At 50.0% G+C, this 17,044-nt stretch overlaps 1 protein-coding gene across 11 annotated transcripts in view; it reads left to right on the top strand.

Moving 5' to 3' along the window:
• Positions 1-17,044, top strand: part of CASK (calcium/calmodulin dependent serine protein kinase) — a 770,397-nt gene that overhangs the window by 530,278 nt on the left and 223,075 nt on the right. For all 11 annotated transcript variants that reach the window (XM_033947671.1, XM_033947669.1, XM_033947668.1 and 8 more), the window contains exon 15: positions 7,619-7,697. In XM_033947671.1, coding sequence (XP_033803562.1) covers positions 7,619-7,697 — 79 coding nt within the window. The remainder of the gene's footprint in view (positions 1-7,618; positions 7,698-17,044) is intronic.

Below are 17,044 nucleotides of genomic sequence, written 5' to 3'. Positions count from 1 at the left end.
ATAACGTTGGCAGTTTTCCAGTCCAAGGGAACTTTTCCATTGGTTAGGGAAAGGTTAAAAAGCTCAGCCAACTGTTCTGCCAGAACATCTCTCAATTCCCGAAGTACTTTGGGGTGTAGATTATCCGGACCCATGACTTTGTTCACCTTTAGCTTTGATAGTTCGTGGTAGACATTGCCCGCGGTAAATGCAAAGTCCCGGAATGGGTCCTCCGAGCAGAGACTGTTTGATTCAGAAGTGCTGCAGGCTGGGACCCTTGTTATGCCCCTTTCCTCAGAGTTCATGCTGTTGATGCATAAAGCATTTTTGTTAAAGGGGTCTAAACAAGCTCGGCCTGGCAGCAATTTCGGAGAAGGTTCTGCTCAAGCTTCGGCTGACCAGCATCAGGTGAGCTACGGGCAGAGTCAACAGGGGGAAAAACGCCACAGGGTGGTGTCCGTGCCTGGAGAAGACCCTGTTTTGGGCCCAGATCTGTCTATGACTCTCCTAGGGTCCTCAGATGATGTAGATTTACAGGGCCTGGATTTAGCGGGAGTTCTGGCAGGAGAAGCGGACGCTTCACCTTTTTCATAGGGAAGAGCTATCCACTTTTCTTTCTAAAGTGCTACATGGTCTTAATATATTGCAGGATGACCTGCAATCTTCTACGGCTTCCATCCCCCCACCCTCACCCCCCAAGGCTTTTCCGGTCCTTGAGCTCATTTCAGCTCAGAGGTCCACTCCAGAAGGAAAGGCTATGCGTCAATTGTATCCAGTGGCTCCAGATGAGTTGGATAAGTTGAAGCTGCCGAAAGTGGATGCCCTCATGGCAGCAGTTACCAAGAAGACTACCTTGTTAGTTGAGGGGGGGATTAGCTGGTTGATGCAGTGTATCTAGATTTTCAGAAAGCTTTTGATAATGTTTCTCATGAGAGACTCCTGAGAAAATTTAAATATCATTGGATAGGTGGCAAAGTTCAGTTATGGATTAGAAATTGGTTATCAGATAGAAAACAGAGGGTAGGGTTAAATGGTCATTTTTCTCAATGGAGGAGAGTAAACAGTGGATTGCTGCAGGGGTCTGTACTGGGACCAGTGCTATTTAACTTATTTATAAATGATCTGGAAATTGTAACGACGAGTGAGGTGATTAAATTTGCAGATGACACTAAACTGTTCAAAGTTGTTAAAACACATGCGGATTGTGGAAAATTTGCAGGCAAATCTTAGGAAACTGGAAGACTGGGCATCCAAATAAGAACATAAGAAGTTGCCTCCGCTGAGGCAGACCAGAGGTCCATCTCGCCCAGTGGTCCGCTCCCGCCGCGGCCCATCAGGCCTATTGCCTGAGCAGTGGCCCCTGACTATTTCTATAACCTACCTCTACTCCTATCCCTATAACCTACCTCTACTCCTATCTGTACCTCTCAATCCCTTTGTCCTCTAGGAACCTATCCAAACCTTCTTTGAAGCCCTGTAACGTGCTCCTGCCTACCACAGCCTCCGGAAGCACGTTCCATGTATCCACCACCCTCTGGGTGAAAAAGAACTTCCTAACGTTTGTTCTAAACCTGTCCCCTTTCAATTTTTCCGAGTGCCCTCTTGTACTTGTGGTTCCCCATAATTTGAAAAATCTGTCCCTGTCTACTTTTTCTTTGCCCTTCAGGATCTTGAAGGTTTCTATCATGTCTCCTCTAAGTCTCCGCTTCTCTAGGGAGAACAGCCCCAACTTTTTTAGTCTGTCAGTATATAAGAGATTTTCCATACCCTTTATCAGCTTAGTTGCTCTCCTCTGGACTCTGTGGACAAATGCAAAGTGATGCACATTGGGAAGAATAACCTGAATCACAGTTACCGGATGCTAGGGTCCACCTTGGGGGTCAGAGCCCAAGAAAAGAATCTGGGTGACATCGTAGACATTACGATGAAATCTTCCACCCAATGTGTGGCGACCTCATCTGGAGTATTGCATTCAATTCTAGTCTCCTTATCTCAAGAAAGATATAGTGGCGCTAGAAAAGGTTCAAAGAAGAGCAACCAAGATGGTAAAGGGGATGGAACTCCTCTCGTATGAGGAAAGACTAAAACGGTTAGGTCTCTTCAGCTTGGAAAAGAGATGGCTGAGGAGAGAGATGATTGAAGTCTTCAAAATCCTGAGTGGAGTAAAACGGGTACAAGTGGATCGATTTTCACTCTGTCAAAAATTACAAAGACTAGGGGACACTCGATGAAGTTACAGGGAAATACTTTTAAAACTAATTGGAGGAATTATTTTTTTTTACTCAGAGAATAGTTAAGCTCTGGAAAGCGTTATCAGACGATGTGGTAAGAGCGGATTGTGTAGCTGGTTTTAAGAAAGGTTTGGACAAGTTCCTGGAGGAAAAGTTCATAGTCTGTTATTGAGAAAGACACGGAGGAAGTCACTGCTTGCCCTCTATCGGTAGCATGGAATATTGCTGAACAGCTCTAACCTTTTTAGTCTTTCCTCATACGAGAGGGTTCCATCCCCTTTATCATCTTGGTTGCTCTTCTTTGAACCTTTTCTAGTGCCGCTTTATTTTTCTTGAGATAAGGAGACCAGAATTTAATGCAGTACTCCAGGTGCAATACACCATGAAGCAATACAGAGGCATTATAATATCTTTAGCCTTGTTAACCATCCCTTTTTTTAATAATTCCTAGCATGCTGTTTGCTTTTTTAGCCACCACCACACACTGGACAGAAAGTTTCATCGTATTATCTATGATTACTGCCAGATCCGCACCCACTAGGCATCCTGCTTTTATACCGCCCACCTTCATCCCCCTGGAACAAATCCTCCGACCTCGTCCTCGAATCCATTACAAACGCCTTCCTCAAATTCCAAAGATTACTAATCATTGGGGACATTAATCTTCACATAAATGATACCACCAACAAAGATGCTACTGATCTCAACAACTTCCTCACCTCTTTAGGCTTCCCCCCCTTGGCTCCCTCCCCAACCCATGAAAAGGGGCATGCGTTAGACATCATCAGCTTCATTGACCTCACCGAACACAAAACTTTAATCAGCGACACTCGCTGGGACCCCGTCCCTTGGTCCGACCACTTCCTAGGGGCTTTCTGCCTCCCCATTTTCATGTCCCACCTCGAACTCCCCTCCCGTTCCCCCGATACTATCACCTTCCGAAAGAAAATTACGAGCGACCTGTTCTGGACCAAACTTCTTAACCTACTCACCACCACCCCCAACCCTTCAAGCCCTGAATCTAACTGGCACAATTGGATCACCCTCTCTAAGACCACCTACCACTCCCTCGCTCCCCTATCCACAAAAACTGTCTCCTACTCCCGCAAGGCCCCCTGGTACCTTCCCTACCACAGACAACTAAAGCAGCAATGCCGATCACTGGAACGAAAATGGAAAAAATCCAATTCCCCCACGGACAGACAATCCTGGAGGGCCTCCATTAGGTTCTATAACACCGAATTAAAAAAATCAAGGAAGAACTACTACGGCAACAAAATCTCACGCTCCAACAACCAAAGCAACACCCTGTTCAACATCTGGCGTTCCATATCCTCCAAACACGATTCCTCCCCACTCCCCTCTTCTCCATCCGCGAACGATCTAGCAAAATTTTTCAATGAGAAAGTGTCTACCTTACGAAGCTCCTTCCCCCCCACACCCGATTACAACTCTTTGATGCCCACTACCCTCAACCCCAACTCAACCGAGGTGAACCATATCCCAGCCGACAGATCCTGGACCGCCTTCGAGCCTGTTTCCGACTCTCAGGTCTCTAAGCTCTGCCTCAAGTTAAAAGCCTGCAACTGCTCCTTGGATCCTTTCCCCTCCTACTTATATGAGAACATTCCAGCCCTGGCCATCTCATCTCTCACCAAAATCTTAAACTCCGCCCTGCTCTCAGGCCTGTTTTCTACAGAAATGGGACACATTTCCCTGTCCCCACTTCTGAAAAAAGCTGATCTCGACCCCTCCATCCCTTCCAGCTATCGCCCAATAGCTAATATCCCTCTCCTGACCAAAATGCTGGAATCCATCATAGCCACCCAATTCTCATCCTATCTCGAGAGATTCTCCATTCTCCTACCCTACCAACATGGATTTAGACCCAACTACAGCACTGAATCCCTTCTAGCCTCTTTAATCTCAAAGGTCCAACAACTTCACTCCTCCAACAAATTTGCTGTCCTTCTCCAATTTGACCTCTCCGCAGCTTTCGACATTGTCCACCATGACATACTAATCCTCCAACTTTCTGAAATTGGCATAAATTCCACTGTCTTAGATTGGTTCTCAAAATTCTTACGGTCCCGTTCCTACCTCGTTAACATGAAGGGTTCCTCATCCTCCCCTTGGAAACCGATCTGTGGAGTCCCGCAGGGTTCACCTTTATCCCCGATTCTTTTCAATGTCTATATGTCCTCCCTGAAACTCCTCCAACTTTCCACCTCGGAGACACTTTACACCTACGCCGACGACATCCTCGTCCTTATTGAAACCGACTCTAACCTCACCAACCTCTCGGCTAACATCTCATCCTGTATAACAAGTCTACAATCCTGGGCCCTCACTGTTCAAATGAAACTAAATGAGGCCAAAACAAAACTACTTTGGCTCGGCCCAAAACTGGATCAGCTACCCTCCCACATCCCACTTTCCTCTGGCACCAATCTGCAGCTTGAGCACTCTAGCAAAGTTCTGGGAATCATCATTGACTCTACACTGTCCTTTAACGACCACATCAACTCCCTAGTAAAAAAATGCTTTTTCAATCTCCATATGCTAAGAAAAGTTAGATCCTGCTTCCACCAACAACATTTCGCTGTCCTTGTCCAATCCATCATTCTATCCCGACTCGATTACTGCAACTCCATCTTTCTAAGCCTAACAAAGAAAAATCTTCTCAGACTTCAGCGGATTCAGAACACCGCAGCTAAATTAATCTTCGCAAAAGGCAAATTTGACCACGTCTCCCCGCTTCTGTCTAAGCTTCACTGGCTCCCAGTCTTCCTCAGGGTTCGCTACAAATGCGCTTGTCTTACCTTCAAATCTCTTCACGGCATCCTCCCTCCCCTCTTCCCACTATCTTGGCTCTCAAGCACTCACTCCTCCAGATCCACTCAGAAATTCAAACTATCCTTCCCTTCTCTAATTGGCATCTCCCATACAGGAAAACACGGTACATCCCTCCTCTTCAGGATCACTGAGCTGTGGAACAGCTTTACGGCCCATCTTCGGAGTTCGACCTCCCTCCAACATTTCAGAAAACATCTGAAAACCTGGCTTTTCACCAAAATGTAACCACTCCCTCCCTCTCCACTATTCTATGTACCTCCTCCGTCCTTGTTCACTTTACCTCTCCCTCCTTCCATTGTAGTTCCTCTTCTTTATTTTTAATCCCTGTAAACCGTGTCGAGCTCCACTTCCGTGGAGATGACGCGGTATATAAACTTAAGGTTTAGTTTAGTTTAGTTTAGATCCTTTTCTTGGGCGCTAACCCTCAAGGTGGACTCTAGCATCCGGTAACTGTGATTTGGGTTATTCTTCCCAATATACATCATTTTGCATTTGTCCACATTAAATTTCATCTGCCGCTTGGACGCCCAGTCATCCAGTTTCCTAGCCGCTTTAGCCTTTCCTCATAGGGCAGTCATCCCAATCTTTTATCATTTTTGTTGCCATTCTCTGTATCTTTTTTAATTCTGCTCTATCTTTTTTGAGATGCAGCAACCAGAACTACACACAGTGTTCAAGTTTCAGCCGTACCAAGACCATTATAACATTTTCATCTTTGTTTTCCATTCCTTTCCTCATAATTCCTAACATTCTATTTGCTTTCTTAGCTGCCGCCGCCTCAGCACATTGAGCTGAGGGTTTCAATGTGTCTTCAGCAATGACACCTAGATCCTTTTCCTGGGCAGTGCCTCCAAACATAGAACCCAGCAACACATAGCTATAGTTCAAGTCCTCTTTCCCACATGCATCACTTTGCACTTGTTCACATTAAACCTCATCTGCCATTTTGATATCCAGTTTCACAAGATCCTCTTGCAATTTTTCATAATCCTCTTGGGTCTCCTGCTTTCTGCCTCTGGCATCTCTCTCTTCTCCTTTCCTTCCCTCCTTCCCACCCCAACTCACCTCTTAGTCTGGCATCTGCTTCCCTTCCCCTGGGATCTCTCTCCTCTCTTCTCATTCCATCTCTCCCTCCATATTTTCTTCTTTTCCCTCCCTTCCTTCCAATAGTCTGGCATCTGTCTCCTTTCCTTCCCTCTCCCCATGCCTTGACACCTCTCTCTTATCCTTCCCTTCCATCTATCCCTCCCCCTCCATGCTCTGGCATCTCCTCTCCTTCCTTTCCCTCCCTTCCTGATGGTCTGGCATCTCTGTCCCCTTCCCTTCCCATCCCCCATGCCCTGGCATCTCTCTCTTTCTCCCCCCTTTCTACCTCTTTGTTGCATCTCACTTCCTCTTCCCCACCCCATGTCCATCAATTCTTCCTCTCTCTCTCCCCCACATGCCACAGCTTTCCATCCCTCCCTCCTTCCTATCCCCTTGTGTAGCAGATTTTTCCTCCCTCAGTCCCATTCCCTTGTGTATTAGTTTTCCCTCCTTCCCATCCCCCTGTGCATTGCAAGTTCATGGCAGCCAATCAACTAGCAGCTCTGCATGGGCAGGAACGACCTTCCTTCGCTCTTGCCCATGCAGAGCCGCTAGCTGATTGGTTGCCGGGAGTTCTCGCGGGACCATGAGAACTTGCGACAGCCAATTAGCTAGCGGCTCTGCACGTGCAGTAGCGATGGAAGGTTGCTCCTACCATGATTCATCACTGGCCTACCAGCGATACTTAAGGTACACGAGGGAGGCGGGAGGGAGATAAAAATAATTAGAATCGGTCTGGGATAGGAGGCAGGAGGGATCCCTCCTATCCCGGCCACTGCTGGACCATCAGGTCTCACAGCAGGCTCGGTGGAGACCTGCAAGACATCAGGAGGGAGGATGGAAAGGGTACAGACAGAAACAGAGAGGGCAGGGGGCTGGGTGCAGAGACTTGCAGTGGAGGGAGTGAGGGGGCTGGATGTAGAGCCTGGCAGAGCAGCGAGGGAGGAAGAACAGGGTGCAAAGCCTGGCAAGGCACTGCACTTGAATATTAAACACCCCCCACCCCCCAGTTACCTTGGTTTATATTTGAGTATATACAGTACTTTAGTGTTTGACCTAGACTCAACCTAATTGAAGTTGTATCTGGTTTTGCTGAATTTTACTAATCAAATCATGCAAAAAATACTGCCACTTCTTTGCAAAAGAAGAATTATTTTTTGTTCACTTTTAGATTAAAAAAAAAATTTTTACAATATATTTTTGAACAGAGCATGTATTGTATCAGCATTGCTCTGAGTTAGAGGCCTGAGACGGACTCTTATCAAAATAGGGCCTAACTGTCAGATGATATTCTCAGCATAGTACAATAAATTTACAGCAAGCATTAAGGAAGGCGTTCTTGCATATATTGTACGTAGTTTGTTCAAGAAAATGATAATGAAGTATATATCTTACTGACTGTGCATTAAAAGAATACAAAAGAAATTAGTATTTAATATACATACAAAATATATTTCTTTTTACAGGGCATAACTTTAAAAATGAATGAGTTGAACCATTGCATTGTGGCAAGGATTATGCATGGAGGGATGATTCACAGGCAAGGTAACACTTTGTGCAAACTTCTGTATTCAGAAAATTGGTTTTCTTTGGCTTTTTCCCCACTGAGGGCAAGATTCTCAAAACTTTGACGCTGTTGCTAAACTGTTTTCTGATGGTGTAGCCTGTACACAGTTTAGTGGCGGATTATCAAAAGGGATTATCTCCGTCTTTAGTGAGATTTCTAGCAGTCTCCAACACTGACATGCAAATAGGCTCTTCAACATTGAAATGAGCCCTCTGATGGATTCTTAGAAAATGTCGAGCCATTTTCAAAAAGCGGCATTTGCTTTTGGCGACAAAAAAGCAACTGGTCCAGGGGTCCCGTTCTGTGTCAGAGACTGCTAGAAAGCCCTGTGTTGTGATGCAGTGGGAGAGATGCCCTTCTCTCCGTTGCATCACAACACCCCTTCCCTAAAATCCTAGTCGTGACCTCCCCTACAGCAGGAGAGATGCCTACTCTCTCCTGCTGCACTAACTAAACTTTCACTGCTACCCGACTGCTATCCTGCTCTGATTGGCCCAGGTTGTTTAAGGCCCCTCCTATGGGGTGTTCGGGCCAATCAGAGCCTTAGGACCCTTCCCAATGCATCCAGGGAGGGGCCTGAGGCTCTGATTGGCCCAGGTTGTTTAAAGCCCTCCCCAGTACATCTTAGACGATTCAGCAGCAGCTGGGAGGAGGGTATCCACGTCCCTCCAGCTCATCTGTTGAGGTAAGGGGGAGGGGGCGGCAAAGATAGGGGAGCAGGGTCACTACTAAGTGGGGGAGCAGTAAGATTGGGTCCATGTAACTGTCTAACTGTAATGTACCTTGAAAGTCTAATATAACAGACTGTTATGTGTCTACTGTAATCTACTGTGAACGTGCTTTTGTAATCTGTTCTGAGCTCACGGGAGTATGGGATAGAAATTGAAATAAATAAATAGTTGCAGGAGAGAGTGGTATCTTTCCTGCTGTGGGGTGGCAGTCGGGTCGCGGTAAAAGTTTAGTTAGTGCAGCAGGAGAGAGTGGCATCTCTCTTGCTGTTGTGTTTTTGTTTTGGAGGGTTTTTTATGGCATTGACAGCATTTTTTTCTGCACATGTGCCCATTGCTATCCCTGGCCTACATTTCAGCTGCCTATCTTTGCCACTAGACCGCAGCTTGCCATCAGCTGATTGTGGCAGGAGAATATCCCCAGATCATCTGAGCTGGCAGGACTCACAGAAACCACAGCCTCAGGGAGTCATAGAAACATAGAAGATGACGGCAGAAAAGGGCTACAGCCCATCATCTGCCCACTCTGCTTACCCACCCCCTGTCTATGCCCTAATGACCCAATTTCCTTATCTTGACCCTCGTAGGGATCCCACATGGGTATCCCATTTATTCTTAAAGTCTGGCACGCTGTCTGCCTCTATCACCTGCACTGGAAGCTTGTTCCAATGATCAACCACTCTCTCTGTGAAGAAATACTTTCTGGTGTCGCCATGAAATTTTCCGCCCCTGAGTTTGAGCGTGTGCCCTCTTGTGGCCGAGGGTCCCTTGAGAAAGAAAATATCATCTTCCACTTCGACACGTCCCGTGAGGTACTTAAATGTTTCGATCATGTCTCCCCTCTCCCTATGTTCCTCGAGAGTGTAGAGCTGCAATTTGTTCAGTCTCTCTTCGTACGAGAGACCTTTGAGCCCCGAGATCATCCTGGTGGCCGTCCGCTGAACCGATTCAATTCTGCGCACATCTTTACTGTAATGTGGCCTCCAGAATTGCACACAGTACTCCAGATGAGGTCTCATCATGGCCCTGTACAACGGCATTATGACTTCAGGCTTTCGGCTGATGAAACTTCTATTGATACAACCCAATATCTGCCTTGCCTTAGATGAAGCCTTCTCCACTTGATTGGCAGTTTTCATGTCTGCACTGATGATTACTCCTAAATCTCGTTCTGCTGAAGTCCTAGTTAAAGTTTCTCCGTTCAAGAAGTACGTCCTGCATGGATTTCCGCTTCCGAGGTGCATGACCTTACATTTCTTAGCATTGAAGCCTAGCTGCCAGGTTGAGGACCAACTTTCCAATGTAAGCAGGTCCTGCGCCATATAATTCTGTAAACTGCATTCACTTACTATATTACCGTATTTTCGCGGATATAACGCGCGCGCTATACGTGATTTTACGTACCGCGCATACCCCTCGCGCGTTATATGCCTGAGCGCGGTATACAAAAGTTTTTAAACATAGTTCCCACCCCGCCCGACGCCCGATTCAGCAGGACCGCTCGCACCCCCACCCCGAACGACCGCTCGCACGCGCTCCCACCCGCACCCGCATCCACGATCGGAGCAAGAGGGAGCCCAAGCCCTCTTGCCCGGCCGACTCCCCGACGTCCGATACATCCCCCCCCCCCGGCAGGACCACTCGCACCCTCACCCCGAAGGACCGCCGACTCCCCAACAATATCGGGCCAGGAGGGAGCCCAAACCCTCCTGGCCACGGCGACCCCCTAACCCCACCCCGCACTACATTACGGGCAGGAGGGATCCCAGGCCCTCCTGCCCTCGACGCAAACCCCCTCCCCCCAACGACCGCCCCCCCACCAAGAACCTCCGCCCGTCCCCCAGCCGACCCGCGACCCCCCTGGCCGACCCCCACGACACCCCCACCCGCCTTCCCCGTACTTTGTGTAGTTGGGCCAGAAGGGAGCCCAAACCCTCCTGGCCACGGCGACCCCCTAACCCCACCCCGCACTACATTACGGGCAGGAGGGATCCCAGGCCCTCCTGCCCTCGACGCAAACCCCCCTCCCTCCAACGACCGCCCCCCCCTCAAGAACCTCCGACCGACCCGCGACCCCCCTGGCCGACCCCCCCACCCCCCTTCCCCGTACCTTTGGAAGTTGGCCGGACAGACGGGAGCCAAACCCGCCTGTCCGGCAGGCAGCCAACGAAGGAATGAGGCCGGATTGGCCCATCCGTCCTAAAGCTCCGCCTACTGGTGGGGCCTAAGGCGCGTGGGCCAATCAGAATAGGCCCTGGAGCCTTAGGTCCCACCTGGGGGCGCGGCCTGAGACACATGGTCGGGTTTGGCCCATGTGCCTCAGGCCGCGCCCCCAGGTGGGACCTAAGGCTCCAGGGCCTATTCTGATTGGCCCACGCGCCTTAGGCCCCACCAGTAGGCGGAGCTTTAGGACGGATGGGCCAATCCGGCCTCATTCCTTCGTTGGCTGCCTGCCGGACAGGCGGGTTTGGCTCCCGTCTGTCCGGCCAACTTCCAAAGGTACGGGGAAGGGGGGTGGGGGGGTCGGCCAGGGGGGTCGCGGGTCGGTCGGAGGTTCTTGAGGGGGGGGCGGTCGTTGGAGGGAGGGGGGTTTGCGTCGAGGGCAGGAGGGCCTGGGATCCCTCCTGCCCGTAATGTAGTGCGGGGTGGGGTTAGGGGGTCGCCGTGGCCAGGAGGGTTTGGGCTCCCTTCTGGCCCAACTACACAAAGTACGGGGAAGGCGGGTGGGGGTGTCGTGGGGGTCGGCCAGGGGGGTCGCGGGGCGGCTGGGGGACGGGCGGAGGTTCTTGGGGGGGGGCGGTCGTTGGGGGGAGGGGTTTGCGTCGAGGGCAGGAGGGCCTGAGATCCCTCCTGCCCGTAATGTAGTGCGGGGTGGGGTTAGGGGGTCGCCGTGGCCAGGAGGATTTGGGCTCCCTCCTGGCCCAATATTGTCGGGGAGTCGGCGGTCCTTCGGGGTGGGGGTGCGAGTGGTCCTGCCGAGGGGGGAGAAGAATCGGACGTCGAGGGGGGGCATCAGGCTTTCAGGATGGGGACAGGACTTCAAGGGGGGACAGGCAGACCTTCAAGGGGGGACAGGCAGACCTTCAAGGGGGGGCAGGACTTCAAGGGGGACAGGCACGGAGAGGCGGGGCAGTGCACCGAAAGTCAGGGCGGGTGAATGGTGAGTCGGGGCAACCAGAGGAGAGTCGGGGCAACCAGATGAGAGTCGGGGAGGGCGAAAGGAGAATCGGGGTGGCCAGAGGAGAGTCGGGGAGAGCGAAAGGAGAGTCGGGGTGGCCAGAGGAGAGTCGGGCAGCATGCGCGTTATATGCCTGAGCGCGGTATAGAAAAGTTTTTGTACATATCATCGTGATTTCTGCGCGCTATACCCCTGTGCGCGTTTTACAACGGTGCGCGTTATATCCGCGAAAATACGGTACATAGTTTGGCGTCATCGGCGAATAGTGTTATTTTACCTTGAAGCCCTTGAGTCAGATCCCCTATGAATATGTTGAAAAGGAGTGGACCCAGGACCGAGCCCTGCGGCACTCCACTGGTCACCTCCGATGTTTTAGAGAGGGTACCATTAACCACCACCCTCTGAAGTCTGCCACTCAGCCAATCATTGACCCATGCAGTTAGTGTCTCTCCTAACCCCATCGATTCCATCTTGCTTAGCAGCCTGCGGTGTGGGACACAGTCAAAAGCTTTACTGAAGTCCAGGTATACGACGTCCAAAGACTCTCCCAAGTCCAACTTTCTTGTTACCCAGTCAAAGAAGCTGATGAGATTGGATTGGCAGGACCTACCCTTGGTGAATCCATGCTGACTGGGATCCCGAAGATTCCCTTCATTCAAGATCGTGTCCAATTTGCTTTTAATTAGTGTTTCCATGAGTTTGCACACTATTGATGTGAGACTCACCGGTCTATAATTCGCAGCCTCTGCCCTGCAACCCTTTTTATGCAGAGGAATGACATTAGCTAATTTCCAGTCCAGGGGAACTTTCCCCTTACTTAGGGAGAGATTGAATAGTTCAGCCAACGGTTTCGCCAGGACATCGCTCAATTCTCTGAGCACTCTTGGGTGCAAATTGTCTGGTCCCATGGCTTTGTACACCTTGAGTCTTGCCAGTTCACTGTAAACTTCACCTGGTGTGAACTAGAGAGTTGCGCGGGGACAGAAATCCCACCCGTCCCCACCCGTCCCCGCCAAAGTCCCACCCGTCCCCACCCGTCCCCATGAGGACTCCCACCCGTCCCCACCCGTCCCCGTGAGGAATCCCTCCGTCCCCACCCGTCCCCACGAGGAATCCCCTCCGTCCCCGCCCGTTCCCGCGAGGAATCCCCTACATCCCCACCTGTCCCTATAAACTACAGAAATAGTTATTTCATTTAATTATGCTACTGAATTAAAGGCTCTGGTAGAAACCCATTTAAAAATAAGCAAAAAGACTTTATTAATTTGGAAATATTAATTGGGAAGAATACATACTTTGTAAACGGGTTTCTACCAGAGCCTCTAATGTTTATAAATTTTTATCAACACAACTAATATACTACTTTATCCTTAAGCAAAAAAAAATAATAATAATAATTTTTTTCCTACCTTTATTGCCTGGTTTCTGCTTTCTTCATGTTCTCATTCAATTCCTTCCATCCACTGCCTCTCTTCTCTCTGTGTCTTCCATTTGCTCTGTTACTGTGCCTCTCCCTTTCTCCCCCCTCCCAAATTGGTCTGGCACCCATCTTTTTCCCTCCGCTCCCTCCATAGTCTGGCACCTCTGTCTTCTTCCCTGCCAGCGTCTTCTTCCCATTCCCTCTTCCCCATTTCCTTTCAGTGTCCTTCTCCCCCACCATCTTCCCCATGTCCTGTCAGGCAGCATCCTTCTCCCCTCTCTGCCTTCCCCATGTCCTTTCAGCGGCCTTCTCCCCCCTCTGTCTTCCCCATGTCCTTTCAGTGGCATTCTCCACCCCTTTGTCTTCCCCAGTGCTTTCAGGGTCCTTCCCCCCCCTTCCTCCCGTTTACACCATGTCCTTTCAGCGGCCTTCTCCACCCCTGTTTTCCCCATGTCCTTTCAGTGGCATTCTCCACCCCTTTGTCTTCCCCAGTGCTTTCAGGGTCCTTCCCCCCCTCATCTCCCGTTTACCCCATGTCCTTTCAGCGTTCTTTTCCACCCCTTTGTCTTCCCCAGTGCTTTCAGCGGCCTTCTCCCCCCTTAAGCGTCTTTTCTTCTCCACTCCACCTTTCCTCCCTCCCTGCCTCCACCTTTGTGGCGCTTTTGCACCCGACCGACAACAGAACAGGCCCGGTCGGACAAATCTCCCTGTCCTGTAGCCGCGAATCTAAATTACCTTCTTACAGCAGCTGGAGTAGTGAAGCTGCTGTAAGAGGTAATTTAGATTTGCGGCTACAGGGCAGGGAGATTTGTCGGCCGGGCCTGTTGTCGGTTGATCGGGGGACCTGACCGGCTGTGCACATTCTTCGGGGCGGACCGCCCCCTCCCCCCTCTTTCGTTCGCCATTGCCTTCTCCCTACCTGCCCTGCCGCACACAGCCGACCGGAAGTCTTCCTGATGTCAGCGCTGACGTCGGAGGAAGGGAGGGCTTTGCTTAAGCCCTCCCTCCGACGTCAGCGCTGACATCGGGAAGATTTCCGTTCGGCTGTGTGCTGCGACAGGGCAGGTAAGGAGAGGGAGACTACCCTCGCGGCTCGACCAACCCCGCTGCGATCCAACCCCGCAGGAACCCCGCGACCCTCGGAGGCGTCCCCACGGGATCCCCGCGACCCTAGGGGGCGTCCCCACGGGATCCCCGTGACCCAAAGGGGGAACCCGCGGGATCCCCGCGGGTCCCGCGGGATTCCCGTCATCCCCGTTCCCGTGCATCTCTCTAGTGTGAACTCAAAATTCTGAAACGGGTCTTCTGTGCTTTGTGTTGCCTTCAACTGCGGACCGTGTCCCGGTGCCTCACAGGTGAAGACTGAGCAGAAGTAATCATTCATTAGTTCGGCTTTATCGGAATCTGCTTCCACGTAACTTCCGTCCGGTCTTCTAAGGCGTACTATCCCGCCTGTGTTCCTTTTTCTGTCACTAATATACCTGAAGAAGGATTTGTCCCCCTTTTTAATGTTTTTTGCCAGAATTTCTTCCACTCAAAGTTTTGCCTCCCTAACTGCCATTTTGACCGCTGTAGACCTGGTCCTATATTCTACTTTTGCCTCTCTTTTCTCCAGGCGCTTGTAGGAGAGTCCTGCCAGCTCAGCTGATTGTGGGAAATTTCCCTTCAGCGATTAGCTCAGCCGGCTGCAGTGGGCAGAAGACCCTCCTCCCCTTCCAATATTCCCCACACACATATCTGACATCAGCAGAAGGGATGCCCACTCCCTTCTGCCTAAACGACCCGCCCCAAACATCCTCCCCCAACACCTGACATTGGCAGGAGGAATACCCACTTTATTTATTTATTTATTTAGATTTTTATCCCGTCCTCCCAGTAGCTCAGAACATTCACAATGGAGTGAATTGTACATACAAGATTATACAGTAGATTTAAATACTTGGACATACGAGACTGTGCAGCAGTTTAGATATAGGGACTATACAGCAAATTAAGAACAGTAGTTTAAATATAAGTAGTTTAGTTTAGATACAAGTTATTTGAGTATATGCTGAGAGTGGACTATACAGAAATTTAGGCAGAAGATTAGAATGGAGAAAGAAGGGTAGAGGTGGGGTTTAAGGGGGTTGGGTGTAAACTGAGGGTGACCTTTAGTTGAAGAGGAGGGTCTTTACTATTTTCCGGAATGTCATTAGTGAGTTCTGTAGTCTGAGTTGAGGGGGGAGTTGGTTCCAGAGTTGGGGAATGAAGTGGCTGTAGGAGCGTTTGCGGGCGGTTTCTGAGAGGAGGGACCTTCCGGGGGGAATGCATATGCGTATCTCCGTTTCTGAGCGGAGGGTGTGGGTGGGGAAGTAAATGGGTAGCTTGGATTTTATGTAGGAGGGGATGGTGGCATAAATTCTTTTGTGTGCTATTGCCAGGGCCTTGAATGCACAGTGTTGGTTAATTGGGAGCCGGTGTTCAGCGCGGAGTGCTGGGGAGATGGGATCATGGTAGTTGAGGCTGTGTAGGAGGCGGATAGCTGCATTTTGGACCCATTGGAGGCGCTTGAGATCTTTTTTTAGTTATTCCATTAAATAGGGAGTTGCAGTAATCCATTCTGGAGGGGACATATGCGTAGAGGAGTTGGGCTAGGTCAGGTGTGGAGATGTAGGGTTTGATCCTTCTCAGTTGGCAAAGGTAGTAGAAGGAGGTAGAGACTACTTGGGATATGTGGGTGAATAGGGATAGGTGTCCGTCTAAGGTTACTCCTAGGCTGCGTACTCGATCTGTTGCCGTTAGTAGAGTGGAGTCCCATGATAGTGTTGGGCGTGTGTATTTGGTGTTTTTTTTTTCCTGATCCATAAGAGTTCGGTCTTAGAGGCGTTCAGTTGTAGTTTGTTGTTTTGTCATCCAGGTTTTCATGTCAGAGAGGCAGTGTTGGAGGTTAGCAATTTGGGACGATCGGTTTTCGCCTAGAGGGAGGAGCAGCTAGATGTCATTGGCATAGGAGTGGATTTTAATGTTGTACTTCTGCGTTATATCAATGACAGGTCTGATGTAGAGGTTGAATAGGAGGGGGGATAGAAGGGCACCTTGGGGAACGCCATATTTGATAGGCTTGGAGTTAGATTTGTGCATCCCTAGTAGGACAGTTTGGGTCCTTTGGTGGAGGAAGGAGGTGAACCATTGGAGGGCAGAGTCCTTGATTCCAAGGTCATAGAGTCTAGATATGAGGAGGTGGTGGTCGACCGTGTCAAAGGCAGCACTGAGGTCAAGTAGGACTAGTAGGGCATCGCTGCCTTTGTTGAGTATTGACCAGCTGTCATCGATGATATCTAGGAGTACTGACTCTGTGCTGTGGCCTGTTCGGAAGCCGGATTGAGCAGGGGACAGGGCTGCTTGTTCTTCTATGAAAGGGTGTAGTCGGCGGAGCACAATTCGTTCTAGGAGTTTGGAGACAAATTGGAGGTTGGAGACCGGGCGATAGTTGCCGGGTTCATTAGGATCAAGGGTGGGTTTTTTGAGAGTGGGTTTGATAATAGCTGATTTCCAGCTGAGGGGAACTGGTCCCTGTGGAGAGGGAGGTGTTAATGATGGGGAGGATGGATTCTGCCATGGCGTCTTCTATGGACAACAGGAGGCTGGATGGGCAGGGATCGAGGATGGTGTTGGAGGTTTGAGTTCTCTCAGGGTTTCGAGAACCTCGGCATAGGTGGCCATATCAAATTGGGGGAGAGTGGTAGAGGATGGGGTATTTGGGTTAGGCTGGGGGTGTGCAGGAGTGGGGTTGGTGTTGGTGTCAAGATTGTTGCGAATGGTTTGTACTTTGGACTGGAAGAAGTTCGAGAGAGTCTCACTATCAAGTTCTGTTTGGTTGTTGTGGCTTTTTCCTTGGGCACTGGTGAAGAGTTAGTTTGTGAGGGAGAATAGTTGTTTGGATCTAGCAGGGGCTAATTGTAGGAGCCGAGAGTAGTAGGCTTTCTTCGCTTCTAGGATGGCAGCTTTGTAGGTGATAGA

Source organism: Geotrypetes seraphini, chromosome 6 (assembly GCF_902459505.1).
Source record: "Geotrypetes seraphini chromosome 6, aGeoSer1.1, whole genome shotgun sequence".
Taxonomy (NCBI): Eukaryota; Metazoa; Chordata; class Amphibia; order Gymnophiona; family Dermophiidae; genus Geotrypetes; species Geotrypetes seraphini.
Note: the sequence above shows the minus strand (reverse complement) of the source record. Positions and strands in the feature narration are given on the sequence as shown.